General features: G+C 51.8%; 1 protein-coding gene across 1 annotated transcript in view; it reads right to left on the bottom strand.

The window, feature by feature from the left end:
* Positions 1–503: 503 nt before the first annotated feature.
* NAA25 (N-alpha-acetyltransferase 25, NatB auxiliary subunit) overlaps positions 504–19,764 on the bottom strand; it is a 46,374-nt gene continuing 27,113 nt past the window's right edge. Inside the window, exons 13-24 of the mRNA XM_036741856.1 lie at positions 19,624–19,713; positions 18,868–19,048; positions 17,701–17,800; positions 12,655–12,806; positions 11,927–12,052; positions 11,454–11,697; positions 9,495–9,618; positions 8,417–8,482; positions 7,768–7,865; positions 6,890–7,000; positions 3,448–3,594; positions 504–1,548 (exon numbers count right to left, since the gene is read on the bottom strand). Coding sequence (XP_036597751.1) covers positions 1,426–1,548; positions 3,448–3,594; positions 6,890–7,000; positions 7,768–7,865; positions 8,417–8,482; positions 9,495–9,618; positions 11,454–11,697; positions 11,927–12,052; positions 12,655–12,806; positions 17,701–17,800; positions 18,868–19,048; positions 19,624–19,713 — 1,562 coding nt within the window. The 3' untranslated portion in view covers positions 504–1,425. The remainder of the gene's footprint in view (positions 1,549–3,447; positions 3,595–6,889; positions 7,001–7,767; positions 7,866–8,416; positions 8,483–9,494; positions 9,619–11,453; positions 11,698–11,926; positions 12,053–12,654; positions 12,807–17,700; positions 17,801–18,867; positions 19,049–19,623; positions 19,714–19,764) is intronic.

Here is a 19,764-nt window from a genome sequence, read left to right as displayed (position 1 = left end):
ACCACTGGCTTTTCCCACAAAAACTTCTCTTCCAGGGTCCTAGTTGTCAAAGATCTAGCATTTCTAATAAGTCTTTTTGGAGGAAGAGGGTGTGATCCTTTTCAACTTTCTTCCAAAGTTTAAATAGGAGAATCAATTATTCTAGGCCAGATCACAGATTTCTAAAAGCCTCAAAGGTCTCTTGAAGCCAGGAGGACCAAAAAAGCAAGTGGTTTTTGCATAGGAAGATTTTTTTTTTCCAACCTTTCCAAGAAATAAAAAAAAATGGTCAAATTTCATCAGAGAAAATGATGTAGTTATTACTTTGTGTGTAGTCTGAGGGTCAAGGAAGAAGCCAGCCTCATGTACCCCCCGGTGCCCAGGCAGGGCCCTGCCTCCAAAGGCTGCCAGCTCAGGCTCCTCCCAGTGAGCCGGGTTGCCCTTCCCCTGGGGGGGCTCCACTGCCCTGGGGGAACCTCTCCACCTCAGATCACACAGGAAGCTCCCAGGACTCTGGCCCAACCTGAAAGCCTTGGACATTGCCCAAGGCTCTGCCCCCTCCCTCCCTGCCCCGCCCCCCACTAGTAAAGGCCTTCAAGCACTAAGTCTTCATTTTCAAGCACCTTTTTTAGTTTTTAATTCATGAACTGATTGTAGTATATGACTGAAGAAATCAGTGACAGTGGTATGGGGCTTCACTGCGCAAATTATGCACATCACGTCTCTGGCTTTCCAACAGTGATTCCCGTCATGCCATTCCCAAACCGTAGACGAGAGGCTGGGCTAGTCGGGAGTGGGCTTGGAGATGGTCCATGCTCCTCTCTCTGCCCTGGACAGCTGCTTCCTCTGCCTCCCTATCCCTGGTTCGGATTTCAAAGGCAGGCACAGGGTGGGGGCCAGAGGCTGGTGCAGCCAGAGCTGCTTTCTTTCGTGCCCGGACGGCTGGCACTGACGCCAGGGACACAGCTGCACGTCCAGGGCGGAGACTCCTCGGCCCCACCCCCGGGAAGCTCCAGGGGGAAGAGAGACGGGTCCCAAGGCAAACGGGTCTCTCTGCTTTCTGCTGTTTCTAAGGCCGGGCCAGGCCCCCGTTCTCCCTCCCCAGGGAGGGCTGTACAGCTGGATGCTTTTCTTTGTGAGTTGCTATTGCTGCTTCATAAAACAAGCCCCAGAAGTTTCCGGAGATGGAAAGGAAGAAAAGGAGGGTTTCTCTGGCTGCTGCCATCTGCTTAATAATGAACATGTATAAAAAGTGGTCAAACCTAGGGGAGGGCTCGGCTTCCGGTTTATGTACAATAATTTAATCAGCTGCATATAGTTAATACCTAAAAAATTAATTCAAGATCAAAGTCCTTCATGCATTTGAGGAGGAAGCTCTGGCTCCCGGTGGCGGGCGCTGGGCGGTGCTCCGGCCGGGGTCTTCCTGAGCAGTCCAGGCCTCGCCGCTTACGCTTTGAGCTTCTTCATGGTCTCCAGCCTCTTCTTCAGCAGCTCCCCAATTTCCTGAAGTGAGTGCTGGTAGCTGCTCTGCACTTTCCCATGCACAGTCTTAGTGAACTTCTTCTCCTCCTGTGGAGAGAGGGACGAGAGGACAATGACCGAGGACTGTGGGGCCTGTCCAGGCTCCCCCACCCCAAGTGCCCCTCTACCAAGGAGCCAGGAAGCCACCAACACACCAGAAAGTGCAAGGACCACGGCTTGGCAGGCAGGCAGGCCCTGGAGGGGGGGTGGGGTGGGGTGGGGTGGGGTGTGTGTGTGTGTGTGTGTGTGTGTGTGTGTGTGTGTGTGCGCGCGCGCACGCGCGCGCACGCGGCTTCCATGAGGCCTTAGGGAAACCCTCACCCTTCCATGGAAAATGGAGACACTGGCCAGGCTGAGGAGCCCTGCCAGCTCCAGAACCATGGCCCGGTCATTTTTTTTCTCCTTTGTTATAAGGGATGCATTGTACATGGAGGGAAGCAGAAGGGCTGAGACAATGAAACAGAGCAGTGACAATCTGTACAAGAATCAAGCCTCCTCCCACCCCCAGACACGCCTGGGCCAGCCTGAGGCCTTGCTGGGGCTCCTTCCACAGTTAAAATCGGGGCAATCCTAGGCAATGCCCCCTCCTTCACAGTGACCAAGTCATAGATGGTGCACAGGCACCTGATGCAAACAAGTCAGCTGCCCATCTCCACTGGGGCAAAGAAGCACAGTCCCACATTTCCACTGTAAGGTGTGAAGGAAGGGAGAAAGGCAGGCAGGAAGGAGAGGAGGGAGGAAGGAGGGAAGGAAGAAGAAAGGAAGGAAGGAGGAAAGAAAGGAGGGAGGGAGGAAGGAAGGAAGAAGGAAAGGAAGGAGGGAGGGAAGAAAGGAGGGAGAGAGAAAGGAAGGAGAAAGGGAGGAAAGAAGGGAAGAAGGAAGGAGGGAGAGAGGGAGGGAGGAAGAAAGGAAGGAAGGAAAGATGAAAGGAAGGAGGAAGAGTACTAGATTTGATAAACTCTCCTTTCCAGGTCTTCTGTGTTAATTCCTTTAGGCTCAGTAGAGGAAAAGAAATCAGAACTAAAAACACTGACTTGAGTGCAAATGCACTTTCTCTGCACCCTGGTGACTCCAGTCTCATGTGACTCACTGAGGCAGCTGAAGACCTGGCCCTTTCCCTCTATCCTGGGCCCTTCCTTCCCTCATGTACTGGAGCTAGGGATCCTTCAGAGCAGAAATGGTCTCCCTTCTTCCATGTGTAGGCCTGGTGCTTGGCATACAGTAAGTGCTTAAAAAGGCTTAATTGTGCTTTCATTTTTGTGCACGAGGCTAGGAGGCCAGGCCCGTGCTCCTTGGGAGCTGGTGCTCAGTTATTTCTATGTGTCACTTGCTGTTAAAAAATTTAAGCACAGAAAGGCTCAGTGGAGGTGGAGAACCAGGCCTGGGGTCTGAGATCCAGTTTAAATCCAGCTCTGACCTTGGGTAACTCACTTTACCCGTCTGTCTCAGTTTCTCCAGGGCTGGTATGAGGATCAAATACTGTAACACATCAAGCACTGGGTAAATGTCAAGGAGGTGCCCATGGTAGCATCAGCATCACTATTATTGTTAATATGCAAAGTCAGAATGTTAAGATTTCTAGATCAGGGTCCAAGGACGCCCCCCCCACCCGAGAATGGTTTCAAGGGGTCTATACACTTGTTAACTTTTTTTTTAAATTCTGACAACTGAATATCAATATTTTCAGTTACCTTCACTTAAACAGGCCCTAGTCCCACTCCCTCATTGTGCAGATGAAGAAGCTAAGAGCAGGACCTGGAATTCAGGTCCTTGGACCCAAGACTGGAGGCTGCTCTTTCTCCTACCCCTTGGGCTCTAAGGTGAGCAGAGAACCCAACCATTAGCACCCAGCACTGAGCTGACCCTTCCCCATCAGAGCTGGGGTAGCACCTGGGAGTGACAGGGAAGCCCCTGCCCTTCTGGAGGTCTGGGTCACCTTCCTCTTACCTGTGAAAAAGCAGGGTCTTCTAGGGACAATTCTTCAAGTTTAAGTGCAGCCAGAAGAGCCTCGAGCCCTCTGATATGCTCCAGGACACTGGAGATGAGCAGCTGGAGCCCGGCCACGTAGTGCTGGAAGCTGGAGAAGACAGGTGGCTGGGGGGGACAGGAGAAGAGAGTGAGCCTGGTCCAGCCACAGCAGGCAGGGCTTCCTAGGAGCCACAAACCGCAACCACCCACACAACCCAGGGGGTGTGTCCATCTCTCTCTGGTGGGCGGTCACAACCCGGACAACAGTCATAGGGGCAGAAGAGCTTGGGTGGACCTGCTTGCTCTCCCAGCCCTCCTGCTTGACCTCAGCACTCGGCTGGCTCCAAAAGCTTCAGTCCCTCCCTACTGCGGCCGGATAGACAAGCCCATCAGCTTGGCAGTGACAGCCCTCCCTGGGGGCATCTTCCAGGGGACGCTGCCCCGCTGCAGGTACAACCTTCCAGCCAGACGGGCTTCCTCACTTTTCTCCAAATTAGATGCTGTGGCCATAGTCTCTAGGCCCCTGGCCCTTCCTCACTCCTCCCTCTAAGGATTGCTGGCTCCCTCAAGGCCTCGGTTGGGTGTCCCCTCCTGCAGAAAGGCCTCTCTGACCCTTCTTTCCAGCTTCAGATAATTCCACCCATCCTTATCCCCAGGAGAAGGGGAGCCCCCTGATGGCAGGGGCTGGTCTTCACTTGTCTCTGTAGGCCCAGGGTCTCGTGAGGGTCATGCCCACAGCAAAGGCCCCTGTCGGACTGGGTGGGGGTGGGGGTGAGGGGGATGGGAAGCTCAGAACAGACCAAAGCCCTCGGGGTCACTATTTCTCAGGACCCCCAAGAATCTCACATCTGTCTGACATCACCCCCCTCACAAAGGCCCCTGGAGCGTGAGGCAGGAAATGCTGTGGACCAGACAGGTCAGACCACTATGGCCACCTTGACCACATCTCCCTCCAGACCCAGATGGTACTGAGTGTCCAGGACCTTGAATTCGGGGCACCTGCCTCAGTACCAGCACCAGCTGCTAACCAACTGTGACGCACAGGCAGCCTGGGGCTGCTTGAACCTCACAAACCCCTAGACCAAGTCCCTGCAGTCTCCACTGGGGAGGCCAGCCATCCCCATCACCTGCCAGCTCACTACCACGCCCAGGGCAGGCAGCAGAGCTCAGAGACAGGAGGCAGCAGGGGCCAGGCCTCCCCTCAGACCCTCCTGGACACATCCCCGTGTCCACAGCTATCGTCCAGGGGGTATGCAGCCTGCATGCTGCTCCTGCAGGCCCAGAAGATGGGGCTTGTCACTGCAGTCCTTGGCTGCCCAGTCTTTCAGGGGAGCTGGCATCACCCCCACTTCACCAGTGCACCCCGAGGACCACGGGACCTCTTCATGGGACACGCAGCTCAAAGCTTCCCTGGGCTTTGCTTCTGACGTGCTCCCTTCGTCCACCCATCTGAGGGAGGGATACGCGAGACAGGCTCTCAGGCGTTATAGGCTCCATTTTACAGATGAGGAAATGCATGCTCCAGAGGCGTTGGTTAAACGCTGGATCAATGAGTGTCCAAAATGGGCTTGGACCCAGGGCTCCCCTGACCACCCTGCCCCACCTGGGCCTCTGAGCTATTCAGGCTGTCAGCACCTCAGAAAGGGAAGGGGCCTCGGGGATCACTTAGGCCACTCTGGCCCGAACCAGGATTCCCTCTCCAACACAACAGATTAGTGGTCATCCAGCCTTTCCTGACAGTCCAATGGCACATCCACCCAGGCCATGCACAGTCCTGGTTCCCCTCAGAGCTGACAAGATGGAAGCTGCCTCCTTTTATCCAGCCTGAATATGCCTCCTGCACCCACCAGCCAAGGCCTTCATCCTGTCTGCTGGGGCCTGATCACTCTCTGACACAACAGCCTGTTCACTGTCCTAGTGAGCTCTGGACGTTCTCCTCCTTCATAAAATGTGGTGCCTAGAACTGAGCCCAGCACTCAGAGCAGCCTACTGGAGACACCCCTCTCAGCTGCAATATTACTGCCTCTTGAGCTTGCAGACCACTGAGGCCCCCAGATCTTTTTTTCAGAATAACTGCTAACAAGCTACATCTTTCCCATCTTATCCATCTGAAGTTATTTGTTAAACCAAAGAGTTGTTATTGTTTGTCCTTCATTCTTTAGGAGGACCGCAACATCAGGAAGGTGATGCCATGACTTACAAGTGAACTGGATTTAAGGGAGGGAGGGCTGTGCAAGGTCACCAGCCTCGCTCTCTCCTCCTGAGCCATGTGGGTCCAGTGGCCAGATATGGATCAGGACGATTAGAAATGCAGCCCCCTCGCCCCCAACTGAGACTGAATGTATGAATGAATTGGTTACGTTTCCTGTTTTGTATGACTGTCTATGACGGTCAAAATGACCATGTCCCACCTAACTTTGTGTCACCCAGAAACACAAGCAGCAGATCACTGAAAACTTTCTCCAAGCCACCAATGGCAATGTTGTACAGCCATGGGTTGAGCACAGAGCCCTTGGCCCTCGCCCGCTGACCTCTGTCCATGCTGGCACCCATTCCACAATGGTGCCTCTCTGGCTCCATCTCCATCTCACTGTCCTATCATTTAGCCCACACACCCTCCTGTACCCAGGGCTGGATTTTGGGCAAGGTACTGGGGACAGAGAAGCATGAAAGAGCCCTCAGGAAATCTGACATGGGGATATGGATAAATACAAAGATATCTGAAAATATCTCAAAGAAGTGGCCCTTGAGCTGACCCCTCGAGAAGAGAAGAACTTAGGAACCCAAGGGAAAGAACATTCTGGGTGTGGGAGACAGTCTGGACAAAGGGGTGGAGGTGGGAGATGGGATGTCATCTACAAGAGATCTCTTGGGGGACTGTGTTGGGGGAGGAAGGTGAGAACAGCCTAGGAAGAGATTGATGAGAGTGGTAAAGGCCACAGAGGCCCATCTCCCAAGTTGGGGGCGAAGCTGAGCAGGGACCCTGGAGGGCATGGTTGGGAAAGGGGAGACCCCTGAAGTAAGGCACGTTCCTGGTCCAGGGCATAGAAGGCGAGGGTTTAACCAGGAGAGCTGATGACAGTGGAGGCCAGGGAATCACAGAGACCTGGCCCTTGGTTGACCATGGCAGGGCAGAGCCAAGGATGTCCCTGGCTCAGAAGCTTGGGGGATGGAAAGCACGGCGATGCCCTCTACAGACCCAGGGCTTCCCAAGGCTTTGCCGAGTCAGAGCCTTGGCTCTGTCTCTTCCATACATCCAGGTCTGTGACTTTCCCAGGGAGTTAGGAAGCTCTCCTGGAATCAACCTTGAATAACGGACTCTCTGAGACAGACTGGCATCTGAGAGAAGTCTGTCAAAACACTGAGCTCCTCTGTAGGGGGCATGAGGGGATCAGAACCGATCCTCATCTGGTGTTATTACCATGAGGGTGTTGGTTTCTTTTTTCTTCTTTTTTCTTTTCTGTAAATTTAATTTATATGGCTGCAGGACGCTGTCACAGTAACTAGTCACCCAGAGGACGATGGAGATGGTCTAAAAGAAAGAAAACGTACATTAATCAAGCTATTTAACAGGGGGAGAGGGGAGGAAGGAGAGAGAGGCCTGGGGAGAGAGAGAGAGAGGCCTGGGGGGAGGGAGGGAGAGAATCTCAGGACGACCCCACCCAGAGCCAGGCAGGGATTCTGGCAATCTTCAAGTGGCACCCAGCTCCCCCAGCCCCGTTCTACAGGAGGGGACACCAGGGGAGCACACAGGCCATGGTGTTTGTCAAAGTTGTCTGCACAATGTCTTACCCACATTAGACTAGGAGCTCCCTCCTAGGCTAGGAGGTCAGGGACTGTTTCTGTCTTTCTTTCTTACTGTGTGGCTGGCACACAGTAGGTGCTTAATAAGTGCTGGTTGACTTGACTAATTCAAGTCCTCAGACTCAAAATTGAGCCTTCTGACATCCCAGACATCCCAGAGCCCCTCAGCTCTTTCCCCTCTCTCCTCCCAGGGCCCAGTACAAAGCCTTAGGGGTTGGTAAGGGGCAGACGGCAGCAACAGGAAGGGCTCTCACTTCTGTGGCACCTTAAGGGGGCCCAGTGCTTTACGCGTATTATCTCACAACGATCCCGGGAGGGAGGTGTGCCCAGGGGCTCCCAGCTTCCCTGGCGTCAGGGTCAGGGTGCCTTCCTGCCAACCTGACCTCACAGTGGTGGGGCATTTTGTCCCGAGGGCACCGCCCCCCACCCCCACCCCATGAAGGACAAAGAGGATGGATAAACAGGAGCCAGACAGGGAGAACGCAGAGCACTCACCTCCACAAAGAAGACAAGGTTTTCTAAGATGTTGGGATGAGTCTTCAGGTTTCCGTCTTCTACTTCTAAGATGTCCCCTTTACACTGACTAAACGCTTCTGCAAGAAAAAAAGGAAATCCTTTGGTTTGTCTCTCCTCGTGCCCGCTGAGACGTCGGACTTGTGGCGTCCACCATCCATCCAATGGCTGACAGGCAGCCAGAGCCCCAGGAAGCCCTGGGAGCACCACCCAGCCATGTCCTGAGTGCCAGCTGAGGCCCCTCCTCTTTCTTCACGCTCTCCCCACCATCACAAGGGCACCCCCAGAGCCCACAAACCCAGACCATGGACAAGGTGAAATCACAGAGGGCACCGTATCTGATAGAAAGGCCAAAGGCACCTTCTCTACTCAGGTCCTGGTTTTAAACTCAGATCCCCAACCCCTCGGATAACCACTTTCTATTTTCCAATACTCTCCTTTTGGGCAATAACAGAGAAGGCCAGAGGGCCCCTGGGAAGAGAAGGCATCCCTACTACACTGACCCCGAGCCACAGAGCCAGGTGTGGCCAGGAGAAGCACTGCCCTGATCTCCAGGTGCCCAGAAATAAGGCCATTCAGGACAAGCGCGTGAATGTCCATAAGAAAAACCCATTAGTGTCCAGACACTTACCCCTTAATTGTTCTAGTAAAGATTCAAAACTATTCCCTATTCTCTCCTGGATCTCCGTTGTATCCTCTGAAATGGAAAAAAGCAATTCCGGCTTAGCAGTCACATTTTAGGGTGAAAGACACAAAACTTGGGCAGCCCCTGAAGAACCTTCCTGACCCTCGGCACACATAGAACTTCTGACCTCTGGCCCCCAGAATTACTGTTCAAAAACCAAAAAACCTCACTCCTTCTTGGCCAAACAGTCACCCCAAAGGAAGAGGAGATTAAAATCCACTTCTTTCAAATGGCTAAAAAGGCAAATGGAATTAATTCAAAGCTTGGGTTTAACAATTCCATCAGGCCATTGCTAATTCTGAACTGGTGATAATTATGACTTACTGGGTTAGAAATTCAGAAGATCTGGGTTTTCTACAACAAATGTTCATCTCTCCAACCACCGACTTTCAAATACAGACTCAACAACCTGATTCATTCCATTACTACATCTCCCAATTAACTGGTAAATTAACATGATGATGGGCCAGTGTGAAACATGATTTTTTTTTGTTAATAGACTCAAATGAACATTATTAGCCACCTGCCTTTAACCAATGCCCTTCTGCTGGCCCCATCCAATGACACAGCAGGAGGGGTTCGGGACCTCAGGCTCTTTAAGGCCTCCCCAGCCCACCATAATCGGGCTGGCCCTTCCTCATTACAGATAGATGCTGATGCCAGAACCTGCCCGGCCACCATCTGAGCTCTGATCAGGCAGGCCAGCTAGGGACGAAGGGCTCTAGCCAGACCAGTCCCTGCCAGCCATCAACTAAAGAGGGGAAAGGCCATAGCCCTTATCCACACCAGCAAAGCCCACATTGTGGGGGAAATCAGAGGTCCTGTCATTTGAAATAAAACATCATTCATTGTCTAAGTTTAGAATTTCTGCTGTCCAGAGGGCTTTCTCCCATCATGCTGAATTCATTTTCTGGGAAAACAAAACGAACCCATCTCTGAATCAACAACACAATTTATCTGGTCAAACCCCCATGCGTGCACACACATACACGTACACCCGCACACGCACATGCAGGCATCTTACCTAGGCCATTGGTATCTAGTTCATAAATATCACTAACAAGATAAAAGGAGCTAGTCTGGCACTGACAGCAGCCACTGCTGAAGAAGCCGGCCATCCGAGTGGGAACAGGACCGAGGAAAGGATACTGGGGAGGAAAAGGGAAAAAGGTCTCATTACTTTGTATGTGCTGACCCGTATGAGCTTCAGAGAAGAGCTGACCTCTGGGGCCACCTCGATACAATCAGCACAGTGTCCTTGAGAGGCGGGAGGTGGCAGGGGCCTTCCCCACCCGCAGAGAAGCCTGTCCACTACCCCACCCCCAGAGAGCACATCTTCTGTGCAAGGCTCTGCAGAGACACTAGCTGGTCATCTCTTTATAGAGTGGGGAGAGGCTCGTGGGCCTAATCTGAGGTCACACGACTAATAAGTATCAGGGCAGAAGGGATTCGTCCGGGCCTTACTGACTAAAGTCAAGCCTTGTGGGTGCATCATTGAAGGCATCTTCTATGAATTGAACACGTGGAATAAGAGACCCCAGAAGCCATCTGGTCCAACCCCCCTCATTTTACAGAGGAGGAAACTGCCCAAGGTGACACAGGCAGTAACAGTAAGCATTTGTCAGGATCTGAACACAGGTCCTTGGATACCAGAGTCAGTCAGTATGTTTTCCACTGCACCACAAGGTTTAAGCAGACCCTTGGTGGAGAGTCTAAAAGGAAACATTATTCTCCACCAAGTGATACACTTAAAAGGGAGCCACAACGGGTAACAGGGTTATTTCTGGACAGTCCTCTGAAAATCCCATCCAGAATGAGCGAGCTCACAGATGGGAAGGTCAGTTAACATGCGATACTGGAGGACCAAGGGAAGGCTCAAAATATTTCGGCCCTGAACCAAATCAAAGAAGATGAAACACAATCTGAAATAAACGTAAAATCTTACGATCCACTAGTACAAGACAGGAGTGTATCTACATAGCAATTCATGTGAAAAAGACTTGACAGCCTTGATGGACAACAGGCATCAACAGAGGTCGCTGCCAAAAAAAGGATGCCATGCTGGGCTGCGGCCAGGAAGGAGGTGCCCCTCCCACTGAGGGACAGAGACTAAGGCCAAATCTGGAGGACGGTGGTCCAGAGAGGCTGGAGACCACCCAGCACGGCCAAGGGCCTTGAGTTCATGCCAAACAAGACTCCACTAAGCAACGAAAGACATTTAGCCTGGAGAAGACTGGCAGGACACACAAGAGTGTCACCATAGACTGAAAGGGTGGAGGGCCAGCAGAGATGGATAAAATGACTTCTTCTGAAGCCCCTCAGAAAAGACCTCAAAGCAGTGAGGGGAAGAGGCAAGTTTAGAGCTGACATCAGGAGAAGTGCTATTTAAAAGCAGATCGTGTGGCCCTGGGAGGCAGCAGATGCCTCCTGGTTGGATGTCTTTAAGCCAAAGCAGGATGGCATCTACCAGATTTGTGACAGAGGGAACCTTTCTTGGAAGTGGCCAGGCCTGTCCAGCCTCCAAGGTCCCATGACCCTGTGGTTCTGGGGGGGGGAGGGAGGGAGGGAGGGGGGGAGAGGGGGGGAGAGGGAGAGGGAGAGAGGGAGAGAGAGAGAGAGAGAGAGAGAGAGAGAGAGAGAGAGAGAGAGAGTGTGTGTGTGTGTGTGTGTGTGTGTGTGTGTGTGTGTGTGTGTGTGTGGATGCTGATGGACTCTGCTCACGATGCAGAGGATGGCACAGTCCTCTTTAACACTTATCACTTTGAAGGTCACAGACTTGAGTTGGCAGAAAGCCTGGCAGTCCCTCAGATCTTGGGGCCGGTGGGCTTGCTCAAGGCTCCTGCCATCCACAGGAACGGGCAGAGTCAGGATTCAGCTGGGTCTCCTGGCACCCTGCCCATAGCTTTGAGGCCTCAGGAAGCTCCCTCTTTCTCCCAAAGGCAACGTTCCCGCCCCGGGCCCAGTTCCACTCCTCAGACCGTACCTGAACCTTCCGTCCCACAAATCGCTTCCCTGCATCCAGCACGCCTTCCAGTTGCTGGAGGAGTGAACGGATGGTATCGATCCTCGAGGAGACGCCATTCTCCGTCGCTTTGTCTGAGTTTTTTGGCTCCACTGGATGGCTGAGGGTTGGAAGCCCGCTGACCAATCTCAGGGTTAGAGAACGGATGCGCAGCCAGAGGGTCTCTTCCTCCAAGGAGAGTTTCTTATGTTCTTCAGAAACATCCCTTGAGACAGAGGCAACCAGCAGCAGGTAAGCAAAGAGAATGGACTCCACGTGGCCTCCCAAGCGGGCATTTCCAGATCTTCATGCTGACCCTCTGAACCTGCCTGTGGCTCCCCAACCACATAAGATTCCAAAGACTGGGCCACCCTTCTAGACAAGGTATTCACCATCAGAGTCAGGAAGAGAAAACACAAGGAAGCAAGCCTGATTTTGAATTGAATATGCATTACCTCTCCTTGGGATCCCACGTGAAGAAAACATGGAGGTCTCTGTTGTCTCGTAGGTCTTTCCATGGGACGTCATCCTCCTCCGGACTTAGACTCATGGCCTTGACACTTTCTTCTAAGGTCGTCGATCTGTGATAGAAACATCATGTCCATGTTTACAGAACATGGAGGCTGCGGGGACTTGGGAGGAAGAGAGAATTAACCAGAACATTAAATTACAAGCTCCATGATCCCAGGGTCAGAGCTGGAAGGATCTGTAGAGATGAGAGAGGCCATGAAAGGTGAAGTCCCCAGGGGACCAAGTGGCAGAGCTGGGATTCAAATCTGGGTCCTCTGACTCCCAATCCAGCTGTCTTGGCACTGCCCCATACCACTCCTGGGCACAACACCTACGCTCATTTTAAGGTTTTAATGATGCTGGGACAAAAAACAATCTGCAGAAGGAGCTGAGACTCCATGTGACATGAAGCTTCTCAGAGACAGCCCAAAGGGAGGGAAGCGTGGTGGGTGGGTCATGCAGGGCTGCTTCCCTTCAGATGCCACAGAAGGTAAGATGGCTCTGGCCTGGGCCGTAGACAATTCCCACAAAACAGATTTTAAGAAAGAGAAAAGAAGAACAGGAGGTTGTGCTCCAGTCCTAGAGCAGCCCTGAGATAGGCTCTGCCACACGGTGGGGGACCTCTGTGGCTACACCACCTGCCCCTCTGCCCCATAACGCCCTCCAGACTCACATGTTGGCTTCAAGCAGCAGGTCCAGCAACATCCGTTCTGTACGCACTTGGGCAAAGTGCAGAGAGTTGTTCAGCCTGTTTCTAAAAGCGATGAATTCTGGGATCTTCTCAAACGCACCATATTTGTAGGCTTGAATAATATATTCTGAGGTCTGGGGAGACAAAAAGCATCACCTTGGTATGAAGATCTTCCACAGATTAGACACCTGTGGCAAACCTTGCCAGGAAAGCAACTCAAACAAAAAACCCAAAACAAAACCCAGCACTGAATTAAAGGCCACGATCACTAAACAGAACTTCAGCTTTGGAAACCCTGCCACTCTCCTCTCCCTTCCCGACCTTCTCTGCGCATCCCCTTTGCCGATAATAACCCAGACAATGGCTGCCATACATGGCAGTGTGTAAGCCACCCCTTGGTCCACTCCCACTGACCTAGAGGTTGGATTAGGTCATAGGGGCAGTGACCCTTGACCTGAGCCACTCCAGGACAGACACCACTTGGTGTTTTTCTTAATAAGACAGGGATAGCCTGTTTCCAGTAAGGTTTCGAAAATACAGCCACTGCCTACCCTGGTCCCCCCAAACCTAAAAAAAAAAAGGCCCAAAGACATGCTGGCTCCTTCTAGTTTTATTATTATTTTGAATACAACATCACATAACATCGAGATTGAAGTGAGACGCCGAACAATGTCAACCACAAAGGCTCAGAGCACCATCAATTAATCCATTTAGAGGACACGAAGGATTAAAATCCCAAGTACCTAGAGCACCTAAGGGACATCATGCAGAGAACACAACCTGTATGTGACCTGAAGTTAATGCACACAGACCCTAGGAGATGCAGCCCAAGAGAGCAGAGGACGGACGTTCTGGCGTATCAGCCAGAGAAAAATCATGGACAACAGAGCTTCGAGGGAGGGAGGGAGGCCGCATCATCAGGACCCAAGAAAGCACCAGCCTCCAAAAACCTCCAAAAAAGGCCGACGTCTGCCAAAAAGCACAACACACTGCCACGAGCACTCTAAACCAGCTTCTTCTCTGTTGGCCTCCCTGGGGTTCCTGTCCCATCTCCATTACATCCGGATAATTTGCATGATAGGAAAATAGGGCAATAGTCAACAACATACCCTCTGATAAACAGCCTCGCAGGGTTCATTTCAGGCCGCGGGATTGCGCCAGGGGCGCTAATTCAACTGCATTCGATGCGGCTTTTAAACCCCCACGGGACACCTCGGTGAGCTGTTTGCCTGCAGTATCTGGAGAAATTAAAGACGGACGGACACAAGAAAATTAAAAAGATTACTTGTGATCCTGCGGGCTTAGAGAAGGACTACCTGAAAATCCTCAAGTTACCTTCTGGCTCAATTCAAGGACACCAAAAGCGCCTCTTTCCTTCGCTGCCTAAGGAGGGGAGCTACTCTACCAAAGGCCTGTACTGGGCCCTCGGCGGGCAGGGCTGAGCAGGACACAGACATGGCAGGGCTTTGGGACAGTGTGTGCCCCGAGAGGTCACAGCTGGGGAGGAAGGACTTCCCGGGAGCCTGCGATTCCACGGGCAGTCAGAAGACCACAGCGGCTTTTGGAATAGACCCAATGGCTAAATGCACCCACCCCACCCCCAAAATAACTAAGTACTTCAGGCATGACATAGCTCTCATTTCTGGGTGGCCTTGGGAATACACGGGTTTAGTACAATTTAAAGGCAAGGAAGAAAAATGGGACGATTCAGCAGGAAGGAGGCCACACTACTCTTTACCAAACTAAAGAGGCAACTGAAGCCCCCTGATTTGTCTTTCCAGAAGACAGAGAGATCTCCTTGAAGTCTGCCTGTGTCACAGCCCCCATGGAGGGGGATCAGGAGAAGCAGAGTGTCAGATGGAGGAGAGGAGCAGCCACAGCCCAGCCTGGTCAGCAGGAGGCCAGGCTGGAGACTGCAGGCAGGTGGGCTCTGCTGACAACCCCAAGGGGCGCCCTGGGAGCCGTCTGTGCTTATTTCTAGATCACCGAGGTGCTGTGGGTCACCTTTGGACTCCTGAAATGAACCCTGGTCACTGCAGAAAGGACAGGAGAGACACAGATGCCAACTTGAGAATCAGACCTACTCTGCTTTGTCAACCTAATGGTCCTGACTGCTTAAAACAGCACATTCAAAGTACAGAAGTCATTTCTCACAGCTCCAGGAATCCAAAGCACTTCGTTCTTCCAGAGGGAAGGTCTTGGTCGGAGCCCACTAGTCTCCTCGCCAGGAAGTCTTGCAAGGGAAAAACCTGTATTTTTTTTCATTTTCCCCCTCTGTGGGAGCTTTGACACATCCATCTCAAAGCAACGCTTTAGGAATTCACACCAAATGGTTATTCAGGGACATAAAATGCTGCTGGGGGAACAATGGACACATACACTCATGCACACACACACACACACACACATGCTCACTGCACGGCTCTGAATCTCCAGAACATGTTCTGCCTACAAAAGACCCTCACATGTCACTCTCCTCTCCACAGAAGGCTCTGCATAGAAGGCTGCAGTTGTTCCCCTCCCCGGGGCCATCTGCAATTCCTCATCTAGCAGCTGTCACAAGCTAAGCTCATGCTGACGTCGGTGGCTTTATCTCCAGGCAGGAGTCATTGCCTTTGGCCAGAAGATCCAGGTGCCCAGGGAGCACAGGCATCCCACTGGAGAAGTGGCCTCTGGGCCCTGCCACCGCCTTCTGTGACTGCTGTTAGCCGTAGGCGCTGCCCTCTTCCCTAGGTCCACGATGGGTAAGTAGCACCTTGATCACAACTGAACAAAATGGATCTTCTTGATGGAAAATATTAAAAATAAATCAGCTTTTAGAGAAGTCCTGGTTCCTGCTTCCCCAGAAACCTATGGGATTGAGTTGTTGCTGTTCGTCTCTAAGATCCTATACCTTCAGGCTTATGAATTAGACTCACCACAAGCCACCACCAACCAAGTATCACACAGAGGAAGAACAGATTATTCAAAGCCATCTTAGAAGCGAGTTTCTTTTCACTGGTGAGTCTCCCACACTTTCTTCTTACCTCAAATATCTCTTCAGTTCTGGACACAAAGCCAGAAGAACACTGTGAGACAACCACCTCTGACTTCTGACACATTTAAAGACCAGAGAACCACCTTATAAATACACAAGGAAGCATCATCATTGTCTACTGACCACGAAAATCCACTTCTTGAAGACAGAGCCTTCTGTCTACAGAACTCAGCAGGCCTGAAGACAATGGAATGGGACTAAATTCACCCCTTAGGTTACTTCAAACCAGAACACCCCCGAAATGTTCCACTAGCTTAAATTATCCAAGCAGTCCAGTGTCTCAGATGAAAGCATTCACTTCTTCGGCCGGAAGAACCAGCAGGATACTAGGATTTTCTTTAGAACTTGGTTTGTTGTCTTTGTATTTTAAAATATAATGAAACATTTTCTTACAAATAGTCCATGACAAGCAGAGAAACTTGACTAAGAGGGGAGAAGCACAGAGCCCAATGGTTCCTGCGGGCTCTGCTGGGGGAGGTGGTTCTAGAAGCCAACTCCCTTGGGATATGAGGGTGCCCCCGCCCCAACTACTGCCACACACATCTCCCCAGCAAACGGTTTATGAAAAACCTGCCCTTCCTTCTCCTTCGCTATCAGTGCTGCCTCCCACAAAGACAGTTGGCGGTAGGCACAGGTATTGCCCACAAAGGCCCCTGGTCAGTCACATGTGGGGACCCATTTGTCTAACAGCTGCTCATTGACCCCCAACTTCTTCTCACAAGCTGGGAGTCACAGGTAAGCTCCCATTGTGTGCCTTTCTTGGGGGAAGCACATGCCACTGAGCAGAGACGCTCTCCATCCCAGCAGCCGGCTGCTCAGAAAGACTACTGGCCATCCTTCCCAAGTGCTACCCTCTGTGTCCTTCATTAGAATATAGACTAATCATTTGCCAGAGCTGTGATTTTGAAAATTTCATCTCATTTTGTGACTGACAATGTTCACAAAGAACAGTATCTTCAGTCAATCAGCATCTGTTAATCACGTCTTCTGACCAGGCACTGTGCTAAGAGCTAAGGGCTTTGGAAGGTGGGTGGAGTCTAAGTATCAAACACAACAGGCAGGTTTTTGACAGAAGAAAACCTGTGGGCACCATGTAAAATACGAGGCCTAGGAACACAACGGGCCAAGAGGCCCTCTGGCAGCACTGCAGCTGTCCTGGAGACAAGCCCCACCCCTTCTCTGGGAACCTTCTTAACAGCCGGGATCAACGGCATACATTCCCACTGACTTCCAGATGCCAACCCCAAGGAACTGAAGGAAAGAGGTTTCCCTATCCCCAGTTTGGGGGACGCCTTCCCTTCTTACAAATGGCAGAGCCCAGCTTTGCTCATCATTTTCACATGGAGACCCTTGAATCCAGATCTGTCCAGGTACCCAGCTGGCCCCTAAAAAGGGCCACTGCACCATCAGCAATGCACACAGGGCACCGATCTTGGTCGTTGGTGAAAGTCTGTTCAGCTTGGCCAGTTGAAGTGGGAAACATGATGCCCATTCTTTTAGTCTGTAATATTCCAAGTTTAAACTATATAAATTATCTTTTTAAAAAATGTCTGTTCCATGTTCCAGGGATTTAACAGTAGAGTACAGACTCGGCAATGAAGAGCAGCAAGGTCCACAGGCTGCTGAATTCCAAGGCTGAAAACTCTGATGAGCTACTTGTCATCCCGCTGGACAGAGTGCGCCCCTGCAGAGTTCAGTCATTGAAAGGCAGAGATCTGAAAGGCATGCCACATCGCTACTTCCTATCCTGTCAGCAACAGGCCTGACCTTGTCAAGTTCTAAGGATGTCATCAGACACGCTTGTGAATCTGTCCCCGCAGAATGTAACGAGTTCCACAGGCTCGGACACAGGAGGAGGAGGAGGGTCCTTGAACCTAGAGCCCTCCCAAACACAGTGTAGCCTCTGAGGTCCCTCCCAACTCGGACGTTCTGCTCTAACTGGAGTTGGGGCATTCATTAGCTGAGACTACAAAAAAAAGGTTTTCACTTACATCTTTCTGGTTGGAGTGGAAAAACCTGAGTGCAAAGTTACAGGCCTGGGAGGCAGCAGCATATTGACCTAGAGGCTCTGCGTAGCGGGTCAGAAGATAGCTGGAAGAAAAATCACAGGCAAGTCATGATTGTGCATCCCCTGAGGCAGCTCAGCTCTGGCTAACTGGGGCCAGGAGGCCACCAGGCACCATGTAGCTGGGCTGATGATGGCCAGCTCTGCCTTGGCTAAAACCGGGGCCAGGAGGCCACTAGGTACCATGCAGCTGAGCTCATGATGGCCGGCTCTGCCCTGGCTAAAACTGGGGCCAGGAGGCCACTAGGCACCATGCAGCTGGGCTCATGATGGCTGTTTCTGCCCTGGCTAACTGGGGCTGGGAGGCTGCCAGGCACCATGCAGCTGGGTTCATGATGGCCAGCTCTGCTCTGGCTAATTGGGGCCAGGAGGCCACCAGGCACCATGAAGCTGGGCTCATGATGGCTGGCTCTGCCCTGGCTAAAACTGGGGCCAGGAGGCCACTAGGCACCATGCAGCTGGGCTCATAATGGGTAGCTCAGCCTCATGGGCCTCCCTGAGCTAGGATCTCAACCTGGGATTCTCAACGAATCTGATACTTCTCCAAAAGCACACTTTGAAGGTTGGGTTCCAACCTTCATCACAGAGGCAGAAAACAGAGGATCTCTAGCAAAAATAACAATAATATTTTCAAAAAATCTCAAAGTTTTAAGAGGTGGCCAGATGAGGTATCACCTTCAACTCCAAGGGACAAATAGATTTCACAATAAGGACTCACTGAGTCAGCCACAAATATGCCCTATAACCTAGCCTCCAGACAAAGAACACCAGCCCCAACTCTAACAAGGTAATACGACATTGCAGACCGCTGGCAGGCCCAGTAAGATCCATTTCATGGTGGGTCACAGGATTCTAGGATTCAGAGATCCATTCCAGTGTAACTCTTCCATTTCACAGAAGGCCCAGAGAAGGTGGAAGACTTGTCCCAAAGCCCGGATCTGAACCCAGCTCTCTGAAATCCCCACTGAAGACTCCCCAGGCCATGATGTTCTAAAGCTCTCCTATCTCCTAGTACAGAGGACAGCTCTGTCCCAGCTTCCCTGGAGGAGGGGGCAGAGTGGGGTGCACAGCATTCTGAGTATCTACTACCCACCCGATGGTGTCGTGCTGGATGTGTTTAGCATCAAGGCTGGAGTACAGGTCCACCACGGGCTCAAACGCCCCAAGAGAGCAGTAGATTCGGACAAGCAGCAATTTGAACTGGGCATTGGAAGGACTGTGGGTCAAACCCTCCTCTAGCAATGTTAGGGCCTGCCACGCAGCCCTTTCTTCACCTGGAAGTTAAAAAAAAAAAGGCAAATGATCCAATGACACTGGCAGGAAAAGGGACACAAACCATGACCACAATCAAATACCAAAAGAGGAGAGGTTCTGATGGGAAGAACTGCCACTGCCTGATGCACACACTCATGGCCAGCTGGGGAATTCCCCCAAGATCTAGGGCCTTGACGGGCTCATTCAGGCTCCATTCTAAAGCAAGTTCTGTCTCTGCAAAGTAGGATCATCTCAATGCTGCTGCTCCTGGGGCAGGGAAGCATTGTAGGAATGGGCTGCAGCAGTCACCTTGCCTGATACAGCCGTGGGGAGGCAGCAAGGGGGGCTGGCTGGTCCTGGTAACTGTCTCAATCTGACATTGTCTTTCACTTACAGTGACGAGAAAAGCCAAGCCACCTTTTGGGAATGGGTGAACAGATGGGGAAGAGCTCCAGATATAGACAGTAAACTGTTCTACAGGAGCACAGGGTGAAGGCCCCCTCAGTGGGCACTTCTATCAGATGCCCAGCATGGTGCAGTCATCAGGACAGAGGGCGCCCCGGGGACCCACAGACCTGCCCGGGGGATGGCGTACCTGCTTCTAGCCACATGTCAATGAGCATGTGCACAGCAAGGAGACAGTAATAGTCTGAAAACTGCAGCTCTGTTTTCAAACAGGATGTTCCTGGAAAGGGAAAAAAGCATCATTTCAGCATCAGGGACAACCCCGGCCGTT

The sequence above is a fragment of the Trichosurus vulpecula genome, chromosome 1 (genome assembly GCF_011100635.1).
Source record: "Trichosurus vulpecula isolate mTriVul1 chromosome 1, mTriVul1.pri, whole genome shotgun sequence".
NCBI lineage: Eukaryota > Metazoa > Chordata > Mammalia > Diprotodontia > Phalangeridae > Trichosurus > Trichosurus vulpecula.
Note: the sequence above shows the minus strand (reverse complement) of the source record. Positions and strands in the feature narration are given on the sequence as shown.